At 51.3% G+C, this 15,542-nt stretch overlaps 1 protein-coding gene across 2 annotated transcripts in view; it reads right to left on the bottom strand.

Annotated features, from left to right (window-relative positions):
- The window catches only part of LOC105307004 (keratin, type II microfibrillar, component 7C), a 31,282-nt gene extending 17,174 nt beyond the window's left edge, over window positions 1-14,108 (bottom strand). The window contains exons 1-9 of one of the 2 annotated variants that reach the window (XM_011382340.2): window positions 13,668-14,108; window positions 11,895-12,103; window positions 10,757-10,817; window positions 10,531-10,626; window positions 9,756-9,920; window positions 9,371-9,496; window positions 8,877-9,097; window positions 8,190-8,221; window positions 7,522-7,692 (exon numbers count right to left, since the gene is read on the bottom strand). In XM_011382340.2, coding sequence (XP_011380642.1) covers window positions 7,522-7,692; window positions 8,190-8,221; window positions 8,877-9,097; window positions 9,371-9,496; window positions 9,756-9,920; window positions 10,531-10,626; window positions 10,757-10,817; window positions 11,895-12,103; window positions 13,668-14,051 — 1,465 coding nt within the window. In that variant the 5' untranslated portion in view covers window positions 14,052-14,108. Of the gene's footprint in view, window positions 1-7,224; window positions 7,693-8,189; window positions 8,222-8,876; window positions 9,098-9,370; window positions 9,497-9,755; window positions 9,921-10,530; window positions 10,627-10,756; window positions 10,818-11,894; window positions 12,104-13,667 lie in introns of those variants that run through there. The other variant, XM_011382341.2, reaches the window with a different exon arrangement.
- Between the last annotated feature and the right edge of the window lie 1,434 nt (window positions 14,109-15,542).

Below are 15,542 nucleotides of genomic sequence, written 5' to 3'. Positions count from 1 at the left end.
AGAGGTTGGTATAGCCAATTTTCTCTCCAAGCCCTGCCTGGGTTCTCAGTGTGCCTTCTCCTTCACACTCTGGCATCATTCCTCTCTTGTCCAAGTATCCCCATAATGCAACTGGACAGGTAATTTGAGTAAATCCTTTAGGCATGTTTCTAGTGCTATTTGAGTCTCTCATGCTCACATAGGTGCTGATCTGGGACTGGTGCCTTTGTAATTCTGTTCCTCAGAGTGAGGTGTTAGGGTGTCGTAATCGCTGTTTCAGAAACTCAGCCTGGATTTGGGGCCACCTTCCCTCTATAGAACTTCTGCCCTTCCATGCCCTCATTGCATGTGTCCCTCAGGATTCTAGCTCTCTTCTCAAGTTTGGCCCTGTCCCAGCCCTAGGAACATATTTATCCCATAATGACAGGTTTAACAGGTTTTAAATTTTTTTTTTTTATCAGCTCACACATATATTTTAACTACAGTGAGTACCCCTAAGTGGTCTTCCATTGCAGCAGGTATTACTGAGTGTAAACAGGTAGCAGAGACCTGTCCCCTGAGGCTGCTGTGTCCTGCTCTGGGCACTTTTGCCTGTTGTTTGCTTTGGGGGCAGGAGGAAACACATTGGTCATTCAGTCTTTTTATGGCTGGAGGGGAGCTGAGCAGCTCCTATGAAGACAATATCCCTTTGGTTCTTACTCCAGGTTGGTCAGATTCTCACACCCTGAGCCTTCGTCTTCTTGTGTACAGCCAAGGTCTTGGCCCTGGGCAGAGGGGAGTGGATGGTGAGGATGCAGATGGAGCATCCAGGGATCATCCTGTGTATTGGGGAGATGCAGACACAGGTTTGGTAGCTGGAATCAAAGTGATAAAATGGAGAGATCCACAACAAATTCAAGTAATTGCACTGGAGAGTTCAGAGGCACTGGGGCTCACTGGGCCTGGGGAGTTTCATTAGTGAAGAATTCTGGGAGGTAGAGTTTTTTAAGACTAAATTTGAAAGTTTGAGAGAGACACATGGAGATGGCACTAGACATCGAGGGGCCCACCCCTCCGCCACACAAGGCACTTGAAGTGAACTCAGAAGATTTGGAAACCTGGGTGTAGGTGGTTAGATGGTGGGCTATGAATTCTCCTCACATCTCAAGCTGGTTTTGACAACTCTTTGCTCCTGTGCTCTCACAGGTACTTCCATGTGTGTCCCTCAGGGAGACAGAGGTGTAGGCTGGGAGGAGTTAGATGTCCTGAATTATAGCCCTCCCTCTATCACTGCTTATTTCCTCTCTTTGGGCCTTAGTTTCTCTACCTGCCAAATGAGATGATTGGTGTAGATGGTTTTTGAACCTGTTCTAAATGGCCTCTGAAATCCCATTCATTTATACACCAACAGAAACAGTAGCAGCTAACATTTCTGAAGTGCTCCCTGTGTGGCAGGCACTAGGCACTTATATGTATATCTGATTTCATCCTCACAACAGATGGAGGAGTAGATGTCCCCATGAGGAGGTTGGTGGAGGGAGGGTAAATCTCAGGTCGCTCAGCTAACAGTGGGTGGCGAGCAAGACATACCAGGCCTTCTGTCTTCAGAACCCACATGCTGGTGACCAGCTCTCCTGGCTTCTGGATTAGCCCATTTATTGCCCACAAGGAGGGCCACACGTCTTACTTTTTGCTTTGGCCGCGTGGGCCCGGCTGCTTTTCCACAGCACTGACCAGTCTCTTTTCCTTTCCCAACAGGCTGTGTGAGGGCGTTGGCTCCGTGAATGTCTGTAAGTAGCTAGAGCCCTTACACCTCTCCTGCTGGGTGGTCCCAGTGCCTTTAGGGAGGGGGCATTTTTTTGCTTGCCCCAAAGCCAGCTGGCTGTGACTATGCCTGACGCATGTCTGGGCCTGTTCTCCCCTCATTCAGGCGTCAGCAGCTCCCGCGGTGGCGTCGTCTGTGGCGATCTCTGCTGCAGCGGTACTGCTCCTGCTGTCAGCACCAGCGTCTGCAGCGCCCCCTGCTGCGGCAACGTGGTGGTGGGCACCGCCAACGCCTGCGGCCCCTGCTCCGGGGGCTGTAAGAAGTGCTAGGAGGCTGCAGCCTCTGCCAGCGCGCGTAACCGGCATCCTCCGCCCAGCCAGGACCATGCACAACCGGAACGCCCCTCCTGGTGCTATCCCACGCACCACCAGCCCCTGGCCTCCTAAGAACAAGTCGCCAGATGTGTACACTCTGCTCGTCCTCCCTACCTGCTCCCAGTGTGTGCCATCCCCCTAGGCACCTTGAACCTTGGGGAGGCTGGAACAGCACCTTGGTCTCTTTCTGTAGCCTTCCCTAGTAGTCGCTTTGTTCTCCTTAGGATACATCCTTTATTCCGCCTTCTGTTTTTTGCTGGATTCATTGGTCTTGTTTGACCCATTCACCCAAGCTTGGAGGAACAGGGCAAGCCCCAGAATCTCCCTGTCCGCACTTCCTGGGAATCTGCCTGTGAGCTTGAACCTGTGGAACAGAGATGGGAAATACTGATGGTGGTTTTCCTGTAACTCTGTGAAGGACGTGATCTGTGGGAGAGGAGAGCATTCCCTTCCAGGGCTGCCTGCAGAAGCTTCTAAAAAGCCAATGACTCAATGCCAGCAAGTTTGTTTGCCTTTGTTTCACTCTGTGTTTCCAATAAACTAATTGTTAGCTAATCAAACCTGGTGCCTCAGAGTCTTGAAAATGCCAGGGTCCTCCTGTGAGAGGTGCTCCCTGCCAGGAATTTCCTCAGGACCGCTCCATCCATTTGTTTATTTTTCAGCAGGTAAAAATGACTGCAGTAGATGCTACCCATCTGGTTTGAGCAACCCAAGCCTTAGGAAAACAGGAGAAGACTCATGGAGGCAGGGAATCTTGTGTAGTCATGGTTTCTCTAGACCGAGTTTTCTCAATTTCAATGCCATTGACATTTTGGCCTGGAGAATTCTTTGTGGTGGGGCTGTCCTGGGCACCGTAGGATGTTTAGCAGTATCACTAGCCTCTGTCCACTAGATGCCAGTACTACTCCCTCAGCTCCAATTGCGACAACCAAAGATGTCTCTAGACATGGTCAAATGTGCCCTAGGGGTTCTCAGCCAGGGAGCTTTTGCTCCCCCACCCCACCTCAGGGACATTCCCGGAGGGAGAAAGTGCACAAGGAAGCTTGCGGTGGTGAGAATGGTAGGAAGGCGTGTGAGACAGTGTGGTGGAGAGGAAGAGCACTGGGTGAGAGTCAGGAGAACTGGGCTTGTCATTCGCAGTCCTGACTCCCATTTCCCAAATGTGTGACTTTGGAAAATTGCTTCCACCTTCTGAGTTTCAGTTTCCTTAGCTATAGAATGAGGGAGGTTGGACTGTATTCCTAAGGTCCCTTCTGGTTCTCTAAGTGAGCTCATATCTTTAAAAGGGTTTTGTTAATACAATCTATGTTTCAATGCTGGTTCAGTCTTTTACTCGCTTTGTAATTGTGGGAGTAAATTCTGTAAATCTGGGAGTTCTGCTCGGGCTGTTGGTCAGGGTGTATCAGTCAGGGTCTATTCAGGAGACAGTAATTTGAACATATAAAGTTTAATATAAAAATTATTAACTATCACAGGAAATTGGATTAATGAGAGGTTGACTAGTAAAAAGCAAGAACTCTAAAGAATACAAAAGCTGCAGAGATAAGGAGCAGCCTCTATCCTTAGGCCTGAGAGAATGCATCTAACAAGGAGCCTAAGCATGTCACCTCCACCACATTCTGTTGGTCAAAGCAGTCACAGGGCCAGCTCAGACTCAAAGGGTGGAGAAATGGGTTCTATTTTTGAGATGAGATGTGGTATGTACAGAAAGGAATAGCTGGGGGCCATTTCTAAAGATAGCTACCATAAAAGGACTAAATGAAACAATACAAATAAAAGTTTACAGTATAATGTGACACATAAATGATACTCAAAAATTGCTATTTATTATTGTTGTTGCTGTTGTTACTATGATATTATAACAGCACAGCATGTCTAGCCTCAGGATAGTAGGAGGCAGAAAAGGGTGGTAGAAAAAGACTGGAGGCCTGGAAGTCTGGAACGTTAGGCGTTTTGTGTATAGGCAGACCTCTTCAGCTTTTGGAACCTCAGTTAGTTTATCCACTTTTTGGGGGGTGACAACCGGCCTACTGAACAAGCAAGAGCTTCAGCTGCTGTGCAGGGCATATACTGAAGGACTACTACTCTGGGTACTGTCATCACCATGGCTGGCCTTATCTTGTCATCACAGAGGGATCTGACATCTAGATAGCTTATATTCCTCAATAGTCAGCAGGAACCTTCCAGAGAGAAGGCACTTGGTTCTCTGTGAAGCATGGAAGGCTTCTTTAATTGGCCCATACCATCTACCTCTGCAAGATGATGGGGAAAGTGACTGGAAGGAAGTAGAAATTAGAAATGATCTTGGGTGAAGAAAGCTTTTATGGGGCGGAGTTGGGATTGAGGTAGGAGGGGGCAGTGGAGGAGAGCGTAGAAATGAAGAGCTCATTTTAAGCTTCTAGAGGGCACTGGAGAGCAGTCCCCATCCTCCCCCATCATTCTTAGGGACTTATTTGGTTTCCTGATGTTTCCATGCTCCTTCTCCAGCCCTGCCTCTTCTAATGCTATTCTCCACGTCTAGAACACATCTCTTCCTTCTCGTTAATGCCTTACTTATGTTTGTGTTTTGCTGTAAAACGTAAGCTTCATGGAAGACAGGCATCTTCGACTATTTTCTTCACTTACATGAACCTGAATTTTTATAACAGTACTTGGTACATATTAGGTGCTCAATAATTATTTGTTGAATGAATAAACGAACTCCTGGTCTCCCTCTAGGTCTCAACTTTTATGTTACTTCCTTCAGGAGGTAACCAGATTTCCCTGGTTAATAATCCTCAACTGTGCTTCTTCTTTCCTCCTAGTACCAAGGCCCAGGCTTCTTTGCAGTCACATTTTTCCTTGATGGAGAGGTGGCAGTGGTGGCAGAGGAGGTGGGGCTCAGGGACTTGGGACAGGAGGCTCTAACAGATGGAGTGTGTGCAACATCAGTCTTGCCTGGTCCCTTGAGCTGGTAGGGCAGAAGGAAGGCAAGTCAGCTTCAGAGGCATGGATCCTCCCTGGTCTCTCTCAGGTTGCACTTGGATGACCTTCCAAGGCTGGCAATCCTTACTGTATCCCCCTTAAGCCCACGAGAAGGGAGTGTTGCAATCCCAGAGCAGAACTCAGAGTCACTTCCAAAGAAGATAAGACTTAAAAGGCCCTTGCAGAGCCTCTGGTCCAGTCCTCATTTGACAGGTGTTCAGGGCACCCTGAACCAGAGCAATGAAGGAAGGCGGTGGGCAATGGGGAGTGGTAAGAGGCACTGAGTCATCAATCAGAGCCAGGTACATAGGACTGGTGTACTATGTTCAAGAGTCCGGACTTCATCCTGAGGGCAATGGGAACCCACTGAAAGGTCAGACTTAGGTTGTGTAAAGATCTCTCTGGCTGCTATGTAGTGTGGATGGGAAGGGGAGAAGAGCGGGACTCCAACCAAGATGGTGGTGGCTGGACTGTGGGTGGTAGCAGCAGGGAGAGAGGAAAGAGATGGATTAGAAGGTTATTTAAGAGGTGGAAAAAGAAAGCACTTGGGGATTAATTAGATTTGAGGGTGAAGGTGCAAGCATGGATAGATTATAGGTTCAGATTTGGGCAACTGTGTTGATGATCTTGACAGGGGAGATAGGTGGTGACTCAGGGAAAGAGGGTGGGAAATAGTGAGCTCAGCTTGAAGGTCTGTTGGGTTGAAAGGGTCTCTAGGACTGCCAAGTGGAGATGCCTTGTAGAAACTGGGGCAAGTGGATCTGAAGCTGAGGAGCGAGGTCAAGGAAGCAGGAGAGTCAGCAGGACTCTGAAGCACAGTTGGACTACTTTAACCAGGGAGAACACTACCACGATGGTAACTGGAGGCAAGAGACTGATATGATTGCCCAGGGAACAGGTGCAGAAAGGAGAGAGAAGAGCAATGAAGTACTTTAACATTTGAGGGCAGGATTTTCTGGGTGAGGGATGTGAGCCAGGGAGCAGGACTTCCTGGGGGCAACTGGGAGCCTGGCTTACCCAACAAGGAACGAAAGGCCAGAGACTCTGGACTTGGGAAGTGGGAGGGAGAAAGAGCAACAGGGAGCAGAGGAGGCTTGGGTGAGGAGCTGAGAGGACTGTAGAGATTTCAGGAGAGAGTGAGGGAAGGTGGGTGGGTCCTCCTGGGACAGCATGGTGACATGGGTAGAAAGGTCAGGGCCTGGAGGAAGGGTGGTCAGCACTGGGGCTGAGGTGGGGCTGGGCAAAGGAAGGAAAGAAGAGGGTCATTGAGAAAGAAATGGACTGCACAGAAAGGGGGTTAGGGCCTGAGGAGGGCTATTCTAGCCCTGGTTCTTCCAGAGGAAGGTTAAGAGCTTCTCAAGTCTTCCTCTCAGGACCTCCTAGCCTCTTCCTGAACAGAACACAGGAAAGGTCAGGCCATGCGGAACACAGAGGAGCCAATCTTAGCCTTGAGATTGAAGCTCTGAGGAATCTGGGGATGAGGGCAGTGAGTGGAGCAGTTGAGAAAGCGGTGAGTAGATGGTATCCTCTTATCAGCTAAGGGTTTTTGAGGAGACTGTCCTGGGTGTTGAAGACATGTGTGTCTTGCAGTGGAGCGGGGCGGGGGCGGGGGAGCAAGTGTCAAGGGTCTCATCTTCCCTTGTTTGATGGGCAACAGTGGGAATGGGGTGGTGTGGGGCCCGTACTGATACAGGGTAGCCAACTGAGGTGGCTGTTGGCAGTTCTGGAGGTTGCTGTTGTGGTGCATGTGTATGGTGGTGGTGGGAGGGGAGTGTGGGGAAGAGGGGGGCTAAAATCAAACACGCGCACGTGTGTGCGCGCGCGCACACACACACACACACACACACACACACACACACACACACAAGCAGCCTTCCAGAAGATTCCATGGCTTCCTGTGGTTCCCTTTAGAACCAGTCAGAGGAAAAATTTTCATACTACCCTAGACTGACCGATGTGACTCGGGTGGAAGGTGCTGTGAACACAGTCAGCACTACCTGGCCAGGGAAGGATGGCTCTATTTGGGGTTAGGTTCTGTGGGTATCCAGGTTGAAGACAGGCCAGAATGACCCTATGCTCAGGTCATCTCGCTGAGCTGGGGGTGCTCACTAGCTGGGCTTAGTCTGAGAAAGCAAGACATCATAGCACAGAAAGCGGGTCCCCCAGTTTATTGGGAAAATGTAGGCAAGGGGCCAGAGGCAGGAGAGGCAGTCCAGTAGTGCTCCTTCTGGGGAAGGAGAGCCCAGAGAAGCCGGCGGAATGGAAGGGTCCATTCCAGGCAGCAACCCCTTCTGGTTGGACAGGATGCGTAGAGGAGTGGGCTGATGGGAACGAGCTGAGTAATGTATTTTCAGAACATAGGGGGAAGTGTTATGGAGGCGCCGCTGTTCTCAGCGGGGGCGGAGGTAGTGACACTTGGCAGGCAAAAGGGGTTTCTCTGGCTCTAACACCTCCCTAGGCCGCAGGAACCCGTTCCACAGGTGGTGTTGAGCTGGCAGCAGGGGGCGCACATTCCAGTGCTCACCGCCAGGTTCCCACTGCAGGGGGCGCTGCAGGCGTTGCCTACCACCGGCCGGGAGCCAGACACGCAGAGGTCCCCACAGACAACACCGCCCCGCGAGCTGCTGACACCTGCGAGAAGGAGGGCTGGGTCAGGAGGCCTGGCTGTGATCACTCCACCTAGCCACCTTCCTTTGGCTTCTGTGATCTGTCCAGCCTTCTAGGGAAGGACTCAAAGAACTTTCAGTTCTAGTTCTGAAGGTATGGAAGGAACCTGAGCCTGGAGCCAGGAGCCCTGGGTTCTGGCCCTGGTTCTGCATTGCGATCTTAGTTAAGTCCCTTTCTTTTTCTGGGCTTCCTCACCTATACAAGGCGGAGGTCATAGTGAGTGATACCTAAAGCCCTGTACTGCAGTGACATATTATTATTCTTTCCCTCCCAACCCCATTCATGCTGTGAGGTTCTTCCTGCAAGTTAACCTTAGTTGCTCCTGCTCCATAACCAACCCACTCCTATTTATCAGGGAGGAGTTATTGGCCACACTCTTCCCAGTGGCTCTGTATACTCATATTTAGGAAATTCTTGTTGTCCAACCTAAAATTTTCCTTTTCAGGACTTAAGATACTTACAGACATTCACAGCTCCAATGCCTTCACATAGCCTAAGTAGGGGAAAGGTGAGAGAGGAGAAGAGAAAAGAGATCAGAATGAGGTCCTCAAATTTCCTCAAGGGCTGGAATGGGTCCCGTTAGGGCTATTTCTGGTCTATATTTATGCCTTTCTGGAACTTTAAAAAGTACCTTTCTGGCAGAGCACACTATTTGGCAAGCAGAGTACAGGCTGGATGTCAACTCTCACTTGCCCCTCAGCTGACTATATCTTTGTGCAGTGCCCAGTCTAAAAAACCATCCCTGGCATATGTATATGAGTTCAGTTTTAGGAAGGAGAATGTTCTCTTGGGCAGTGACATGAGGCCAGGTTAAGTTTGGCCAGCAGCTCCACCCTAGGGCAAGTGACTGCCTAGAAACCAGGGAGGGAGTGGATCTTGGAAGAGTTGAGGATGAAATAACTTGATGTTCTGAACTGAGAGGCAGGGTGCCTAGTTTCTAACCCTAGAAAGTGACTCTAGACAGTGGCTCTGGCCTTTGTTTTCCTCTATGTGCTATGCCCAAGTTCCAGGCCTTTGCGATCTAGGATCCAAAGACCCCAGAATCTAGTTTGGGGCCAGTTCTTGGGACTGAGACTGGAATAGGGAGGAATCAAAGGTGGGCAGATCTATGAAAGTGGATTCCTTAGAGAAGCTGGGTTGGGCCTTACCTCTGCTCCTCGCCCTCCAGCAGGCGCCTGTAGGTGGCGATCTCGATGTCCAGGCCCAGCTTGGAGTTCATCACCTCCTGGTACTCCCTGAGCAGGCAGGCCATGTCCTGCTTGGCCTTCTGCAGGGCGGCCTCCAGCTCGGCCAGCTTGCAGCGTGCGTCGCTGATGGCCGTCTCACCCTGCTGCTCAGACTGGGTCACTGCAGTCTCCAGCTTGGTGTTCTGGCAACCCAGAAGAGAACAAGGTGGGTTATGTCTCTGGGTCTCTCTGTTCATTTCCTGAGTGTGTCCAGGCTCTCCCAGCCAGGTGGGAACACCCAGGAACAGGCCCGTCACTCCATCACCTGGGTCTCCCTGAGTGACCACAACCCGCAACTCTAGTCATGCAAATGGGCTGGAGAATGAATGCCGAGATCCACATTGGGCAGACACTGCCCATGGGACCCTGGCGAGGCCCCCAGCCTCTCTGGTGTCTAGGCCACAGGTGACCCGTACCTGGCACTTGGCATTCTCGACCTCGGCGGTCAGCCTCTGGATCATGCGGTTCAGCTCGTTGATCTCCTCCTTGGTGCGGCGCAGGGTCTCCCCATGCCGGATCACCGTGGCCTTCATCTCCTCACACTGCGGGGAAGCACAGATGCTCCTGAGGCTCAGGATTGGACATGCCAGCCAATAAAGATGCCAGGGATGATAGTGCAGGTTGTACAGTGTTTGGCCTGTGCAACCAGCCGTGGCAGCCCCGTTCTGCCACCTCAACCTGAGAGCTGTCTGCCCTCTGTTACCATCCCTAGGGATCAGGACCCCCAGATAAAAGAAACTTTTCTAATATATACCTTGTATCACGACCACGTCTAGGAGGCAGGTGTCCCGTGCCACTCACCTTGCTGCGGTACCAGGACTCAGCCTCAGCACGGCTGCGGCTGGCGATGTCATCGTACTGAGCCTTGATCTCAGCAATGATGCAGTCCATGTTCAGGTCCCGGCTGTTGTCTATCTTGACGACGACTGAGGTGTCTGAAATGTGGGCGTGGAGGACACGGATCTCCTGTGGGATGGGAATGGGGGTAGAAGAAGAACAATCAAGTTATCTGAGATTTTCCTCACCTGCTGAGGCTGATGCTTATCATCTTTGGCAAATTCAGAGCTAAAGTCTCTTGTTCATAGAGAAAATCTCTGGTGAACTTGCATAACTTTCTGTCTAGATAAGAAATATCTTTTAGAAGAAAATGCAACTACTTCTCAAATGCTTGCTTCTGGGATTGTTTAGGCCCATGTGAGCCTAGAAAGCTTCCCTCCAGCCAGCTTGCTGTGGATGCTTCCTCAGGGACCAGACTCTGTTTTGGGGCCATGTCACATTCTCTTGGACCTACCACATAGGGGATGGCTATTGGCTGCCAGAGAAAATCTGGGCCAGAGAGCATGGGAGTGAAGCTGCGTGATGCTTCTCAGGCCTCTGTTTTGGGTTCCTAAGGCACGGCTCTCTGTCCTAGTAACTGCCCTCTCTTGCCCTTTACTAATTCTGTTCCTTATGGTTTTCCATTCCTCTACCTTCCGTCTCTCTTCTTGCTCCTTTCCAACTCTCTAGCCTTGAGCCTGGTTTCCCACACTAGCTGGCTTGAGGGGTCTGGGCAAAGGTCAGGCTGAGACCCCCTCACCTCCTCATATAGTCGCCGTAGGAAGTCGATCTCCTGGGTCAGGGCCTCCACGTTGGCCTCCAGGTCTGATTTGCGGAGGTAGGCACAGTCCACATCCTGCGTGGGGGTCAAAGGTCTGTATGGCCAGCTATCCTCAGAAAGCTCTGAGGGCTTGGCTGCCATGATGCAGGGCAGAGAGGATTGGGTAGCTGGGAACTCAGGGTGCACCTTGGCTTCAGGCACTTACCTTCTTTAGAGCCACAAACTGGTTCTCCGCTGTGGCCCGAAGTGCAACTTCTTCTTCATACCTGAGGTTGGCAGGGAGAAAAAGACCCCATCTGAGTATCTCTCGACTTGGCCACGAAGCAGGTGTGCAAACAAGCCTGATCCCTAGACTGCCCTTGTTCATCCCCCTGCCTCCAAAAGAAAAGGGGCAGGACCAGGAAGAAATTAGGCTGCTGCTCCAGGCTAGTGGGTTACACCGGAGAACTGAAGCACCTACTCTCACTTCACCTCTGAACTTTTCAGTGGGAGTGGGAGGGCGGGATGTGGAAGCTGTGTGGTATGTGTGTGTTTTTTTTGGCGGAGAAGGCAAGGGAGGTGGCTGTTTTCTTACCCGGGTCTACATTTACCTTTCCTCTGATCCTTCCTTTTGCCCCTGGCTTTGTCCTAAGTAGTGGGATCTCCTCTCTGTCATTTCCTTCCTGGGCTCAGCCAAAAAGAGTGGAACCTGCCACTTTTTCCTGCTCTGTGGGCAAGCCAGCTCAGAGCCAGAGGCAGGGGGTATGGTGGCCTTGGAAGTCCATGGCTGAGAGCCTTACTGTAAGAAGCTGGCCACCCTTCAAAAACAGATTCCTTTTGAGTACCCAGTGTACACCCTTCATATCATGTGTCACACTTGGTAACTGAAGGTCTGCCTGTGACTATGCCACGCCTGCCTCCCAGCACACTGTAAACCCTACAAGGACAGGGACTATGTCTACTGGTTCCCCCTGAATCTCCAGAACCCAGTTCAGTGTCTGGCTGATACCTGGTAGGCACTCAGAGAGTGTTAGCTGAGTGAAGGAGTAAACTTAAAAAGAATACCTGGCTTTGAGGAACAGACTCAAACGAGCCAGGAATATTAATTTTTCTGGGGTCCTAAGAGAAGAGTTGGTGGATGGAGAAAGGAAGAGAACATCCTTTTTCTGATCTGCTGGCAGGAAGGCAAGGTGAGCTCCATCCTCCAGGGGCCAGGACCCACCCACAAAACCCGTGTGCCTTGAGGAAAGACAGTATGGGTTCTTCCCTGTCCTTAGGCAGAGACCCAGCCAGAGACCCAGACACTCCCCCGTGCTGGGAGTTTCCTTCAAGCCCTTTGCTGAGCCAACCCTTCCTTCACTCACTTCTTCTTGTAGCCCTCCAGCACCTCCTGCACGTGGTTGAGCTCTGAGGCCAGCCTTCCGCTGTCGGCCTCCGCGCACTCGGCCTCCCGCCTCAGCGTCTCGATGTAGCCCTCGAACAGTGGCTCCAGGTTGCTCTCACAGCACTTGCGGTTCTGGTAGAACTGCCACTTGGTCTCCAGCAGCTTGTTCTGCTGCTCCAGGAAGCGCACCTGCCACCCAGAGGCAGAGCCTGAGAATCTCCTCTTATAAGGTCAGAGGGGAAGAGGGGGTCCCAGCACCAGGAACTGCAGGCTCTCAACTCTGATCCAGAGTCATCTCTGGAAGGGGTATGTCATCTCTCAAAACCACAGCAGGGCTTACTCAGCTTACCACCTGCAAGCCCTTCCTGTGAGCTAACTTCAGTCTTTTTAAGGCAATTTGCCTAGTGTCCTGGAAAGTGCTAAACCATGCTGAGTCCAGACTCTAATGCCACTTGTTAATATTATGTCTTTGGGTACAGCCCTTAACCCCTCTGTAGTGTGACTGCTTCTCTGAGAGGGTTTAATGAGCCCTGGTACCGAAAGGCACCTACAAGCTGAAGGGCTTCTACACCAAGTCAGGTGTGATTGTAAGCATGCAAATGAACAGGTCAGTCTTTTTAGGAAGGCAGACTGTAAACGCTGAAAAATAAAGGATGTGCCAAATTACTGAACCCTTACAACAACAATGCAGTTGGAGCTCTGTGCTCCAAACCCCTCACTTTACAGATGAGAGATAGAAGTCCCATCTAACTGCCTGAGATCTCACAATGGAAGAGGAAGAACTCAAACTCTCATCCGCTGCTCTGGGGGGTGGGGGTCGGGGGGAGCACTTCTCTCACTATAGAAATTATTGACTACAGGGCCCAAGGAAAATTTCACCTCTATCTCCCCGCCACAAGGTTGGCTCACTACCCCATGTGAATCCCATCATCCAATAACTTTGCCATCCTTGGTAAGTCCTTTCTGATGCTATCCTTTGTCTCTCATGCTGTTAGGAGTTCCAGATATTTTTGGTCCTTCCTGGTGGGTATATCTCTAGCATGACTTCTCTCAAGGTTGGCTCTGGAGTACTCTTCTTGGCCCCAGAACACCTTCTTCATCAGCTTTCTCCCCTGACCCCTCACACCACAGCTACATGGTAGTCGCCTGGATTTAGTAGAGAAGACAATGGCAGACTTGTGCTGGATACTGACATCTATGGATGGTTTCGACTGCGCCCATAGGACATGGGAGAGTGGAGACTGTCCATAGCTCATCTACATCCTGAGCTCCAGGTACAATGGCTTGGACAAACCACTCTGGCCCTTGCTCAGTGGCTAAGTAACCACTGGAATGGAAACAGCTCTGTGTGATCCACGACCATGAGATTCCCTCCACACAGTCTTCCAGTATAGTACTCACTAGCCCTGCCCTGGACTTAGGGAGCACCTCCTTGCCATGTAAGCAGCTATTTGTCTTCAGATGCATTGAACACGTGGGGGCCCTTTGCTCACAAGATGTTATCGCTCAGCACTACAAGTTCTGGCCCTTGCTCTGCTTATGTGTTTTCAGTTTGTCTCCCCCATCAGACTGGCAACTCTTGATTCTATTCTTGTCTTTCGATCTCTCTGTTTGTGTCCTAGAGGTATACCATCTCTCCCTTTGGACTGGGAGCTTCTATGGGTAAGTGAATGATTCTGACTCTCTCCTCATTGCCCAGCCTGGCTCCTGTGCATGGGTGGAGTTCAGGAAGAGTGTGATCAAGGACACCCACCTTGTCGATGAAGGCGGCGAACCTGCTGTTGAGACACTTGATCTGCTCCTTCTCCTCGTGCTTCACGCACTGCGCGTTGGGGTCGATCTCCAGGTTGAGGGGCGTGAGGAGGCTCTCGTTGACCGACACGGTGGTGATGCAGGGCGGGCTGGGTCCGCACACGCCGCCCGAGCGGTATCCGAAGCTGCGGCCACAGGAGCCAGAGCGGAAGCCCCCGCAGACGCTCCGGCTGCCAAAGCCCCCGGTGAGGCCGCGGTAGCAGGAGATGCCGCGGTAGGGGGCGGCCGTGATGCAGCAGCGGCCGGGCCGGGGCCCGCAGGCGGAGGCGCAGCTGAAGTTCCTGGGGCCAAATCCACAGCCCACATTGCTGAAGCCACAGGTCATATTGGAGATAGGGAGATGTCTGAACAGTGGAGAAACTGGTGGAGAATAGAGCCAAAGGTCTGTGCTCCCTGGGCCGTGGCAGGTCCTTTTATGCAGCAGGGGTAGCTGGCATTAAAAAGGACAGCAAAGAGACAATAGCTACATTTTATTGGCTTGGCATCACCCTGGCCTCTTAAGAGCCAACCCGCTTGCCTCTTCAGTGTAGCTGTGTCAACAATCCCCAGCCACAGGCCTGTTTCATCTTCAAAGCCCTTTACAAGCTTCCTCATGGCCTCGCCCTACCTATTGCTACTACACGTGGAGAAGGGAGACGGGCTCCTGGAAGCATCAATTGGACTTTACGCTCCAGTGCAGGGAATGGGTGCTGTGACCTGGGGCGGAGCCTGCTCTCTGTATCCTTTTCTGGAAGGCGCAAAGCTTAGCTATGGGCCCTGGCCCTATGACCTGGCATCAGGTGGAGAGGCTGGCCTGTCTCAGGTTGGGGCGACATCTCAAACAACCTTTTGTTCTAGACTTCTTTGCCTTCCTCTCTCTCTCTAAAGCATGTTCCTTTCCTCACTGTCAATATGAGCCTCTCCTAACCTGTTCTTACTCAGAGCCCAGTCAGAAGTGGGGGTGGTAGTAGAGATTTTGGAAGGAGTGTGGTCCATGCGCTTAGGGAATTTCTAGGAAAACAGAAGCCATGGGACACCAGCTGGGACATGGGAGAAACTGAGTCAGAGAGTTCAGGAGAGAATCAGAGCCATTCTTCAGAGTTCTGGGTATCATTGCTGATGGGAAAGGTTCAAGAATGTGAGTGTGGAATACCTTAGAGCTGCAGGAGTTGATCAGGGAAGGCTTCTTGGAGGTGGGTTTAAAGAAGACTGGGATGGAATGGGGATAGTGCTGGGAGGAGATAAGAAGTCCAGTTCTGATTTGGAGACTAGACTGTAATCATCTTTTCATTCAGTCAGTAAATTCTTCCTGAGTGCTAATGTTGCGCTAGACACTTGCCGGGTCTGGGAATCCAGCAGAGACCCGAGGTGTTTGGAAGCAGGAGAGGGTGGCGTGCACATGGGGTGGTGGAGAAGACACAGGTGGAGGGAAGGCCCCACGATGCCCAGGCTGAGTTGAAGTCTTACGTTAGGGTGTGGGAGTCCTTTAGGTTCCCAGCAGGAAGCTGAGCAATGAATACTGGTGCGTGCACACTCATCAGGAAGAGTGAAAGGTGCTGGGAATGGGGAGACAGGTCACCAGGATCCTGAGATGGCATCACTTCCTCCCTTCAGAGGATCCACAGGGTGAGAGGAGGTAGAGACTCAGCCAAGCACCCTTAATTTGCCCCTTAATCCCTTTGAGCTAGATTGGTGATGGCTTTGATGGGTGGGCAGTGGGATTAAGCCAGGAGGTTCCTCTAACCCAAGAATCTGAGCCCATAAATCCTTCCAAGCACATGTCTCTTGACCGCCTTTGTACTGAGGATGACTCCTCTGATGGACCTGTTTCCTGACC

This window comes from Pteropus vampyrus, unplaced genomic scaffold (genome assembly GCF_000151845.1).
Source record: "Pteropus vampyrus isolate Shadow unplaced genomic scaffold, Pvam_2.0 Scaffold471, whole genome shotgun sequence".
Lineage (NCBI taxonomy): Eukaryota > Metazoa > Chordata > Mammalia > Chiroptera > Pteropodidae > Pteropus > Pteropus vampyrus.
The sequence above is the reverse complement of the archived record's forward strand: the minus strand, read 5'-3'. Positions and strand labels throughout refer to the sequence as shown.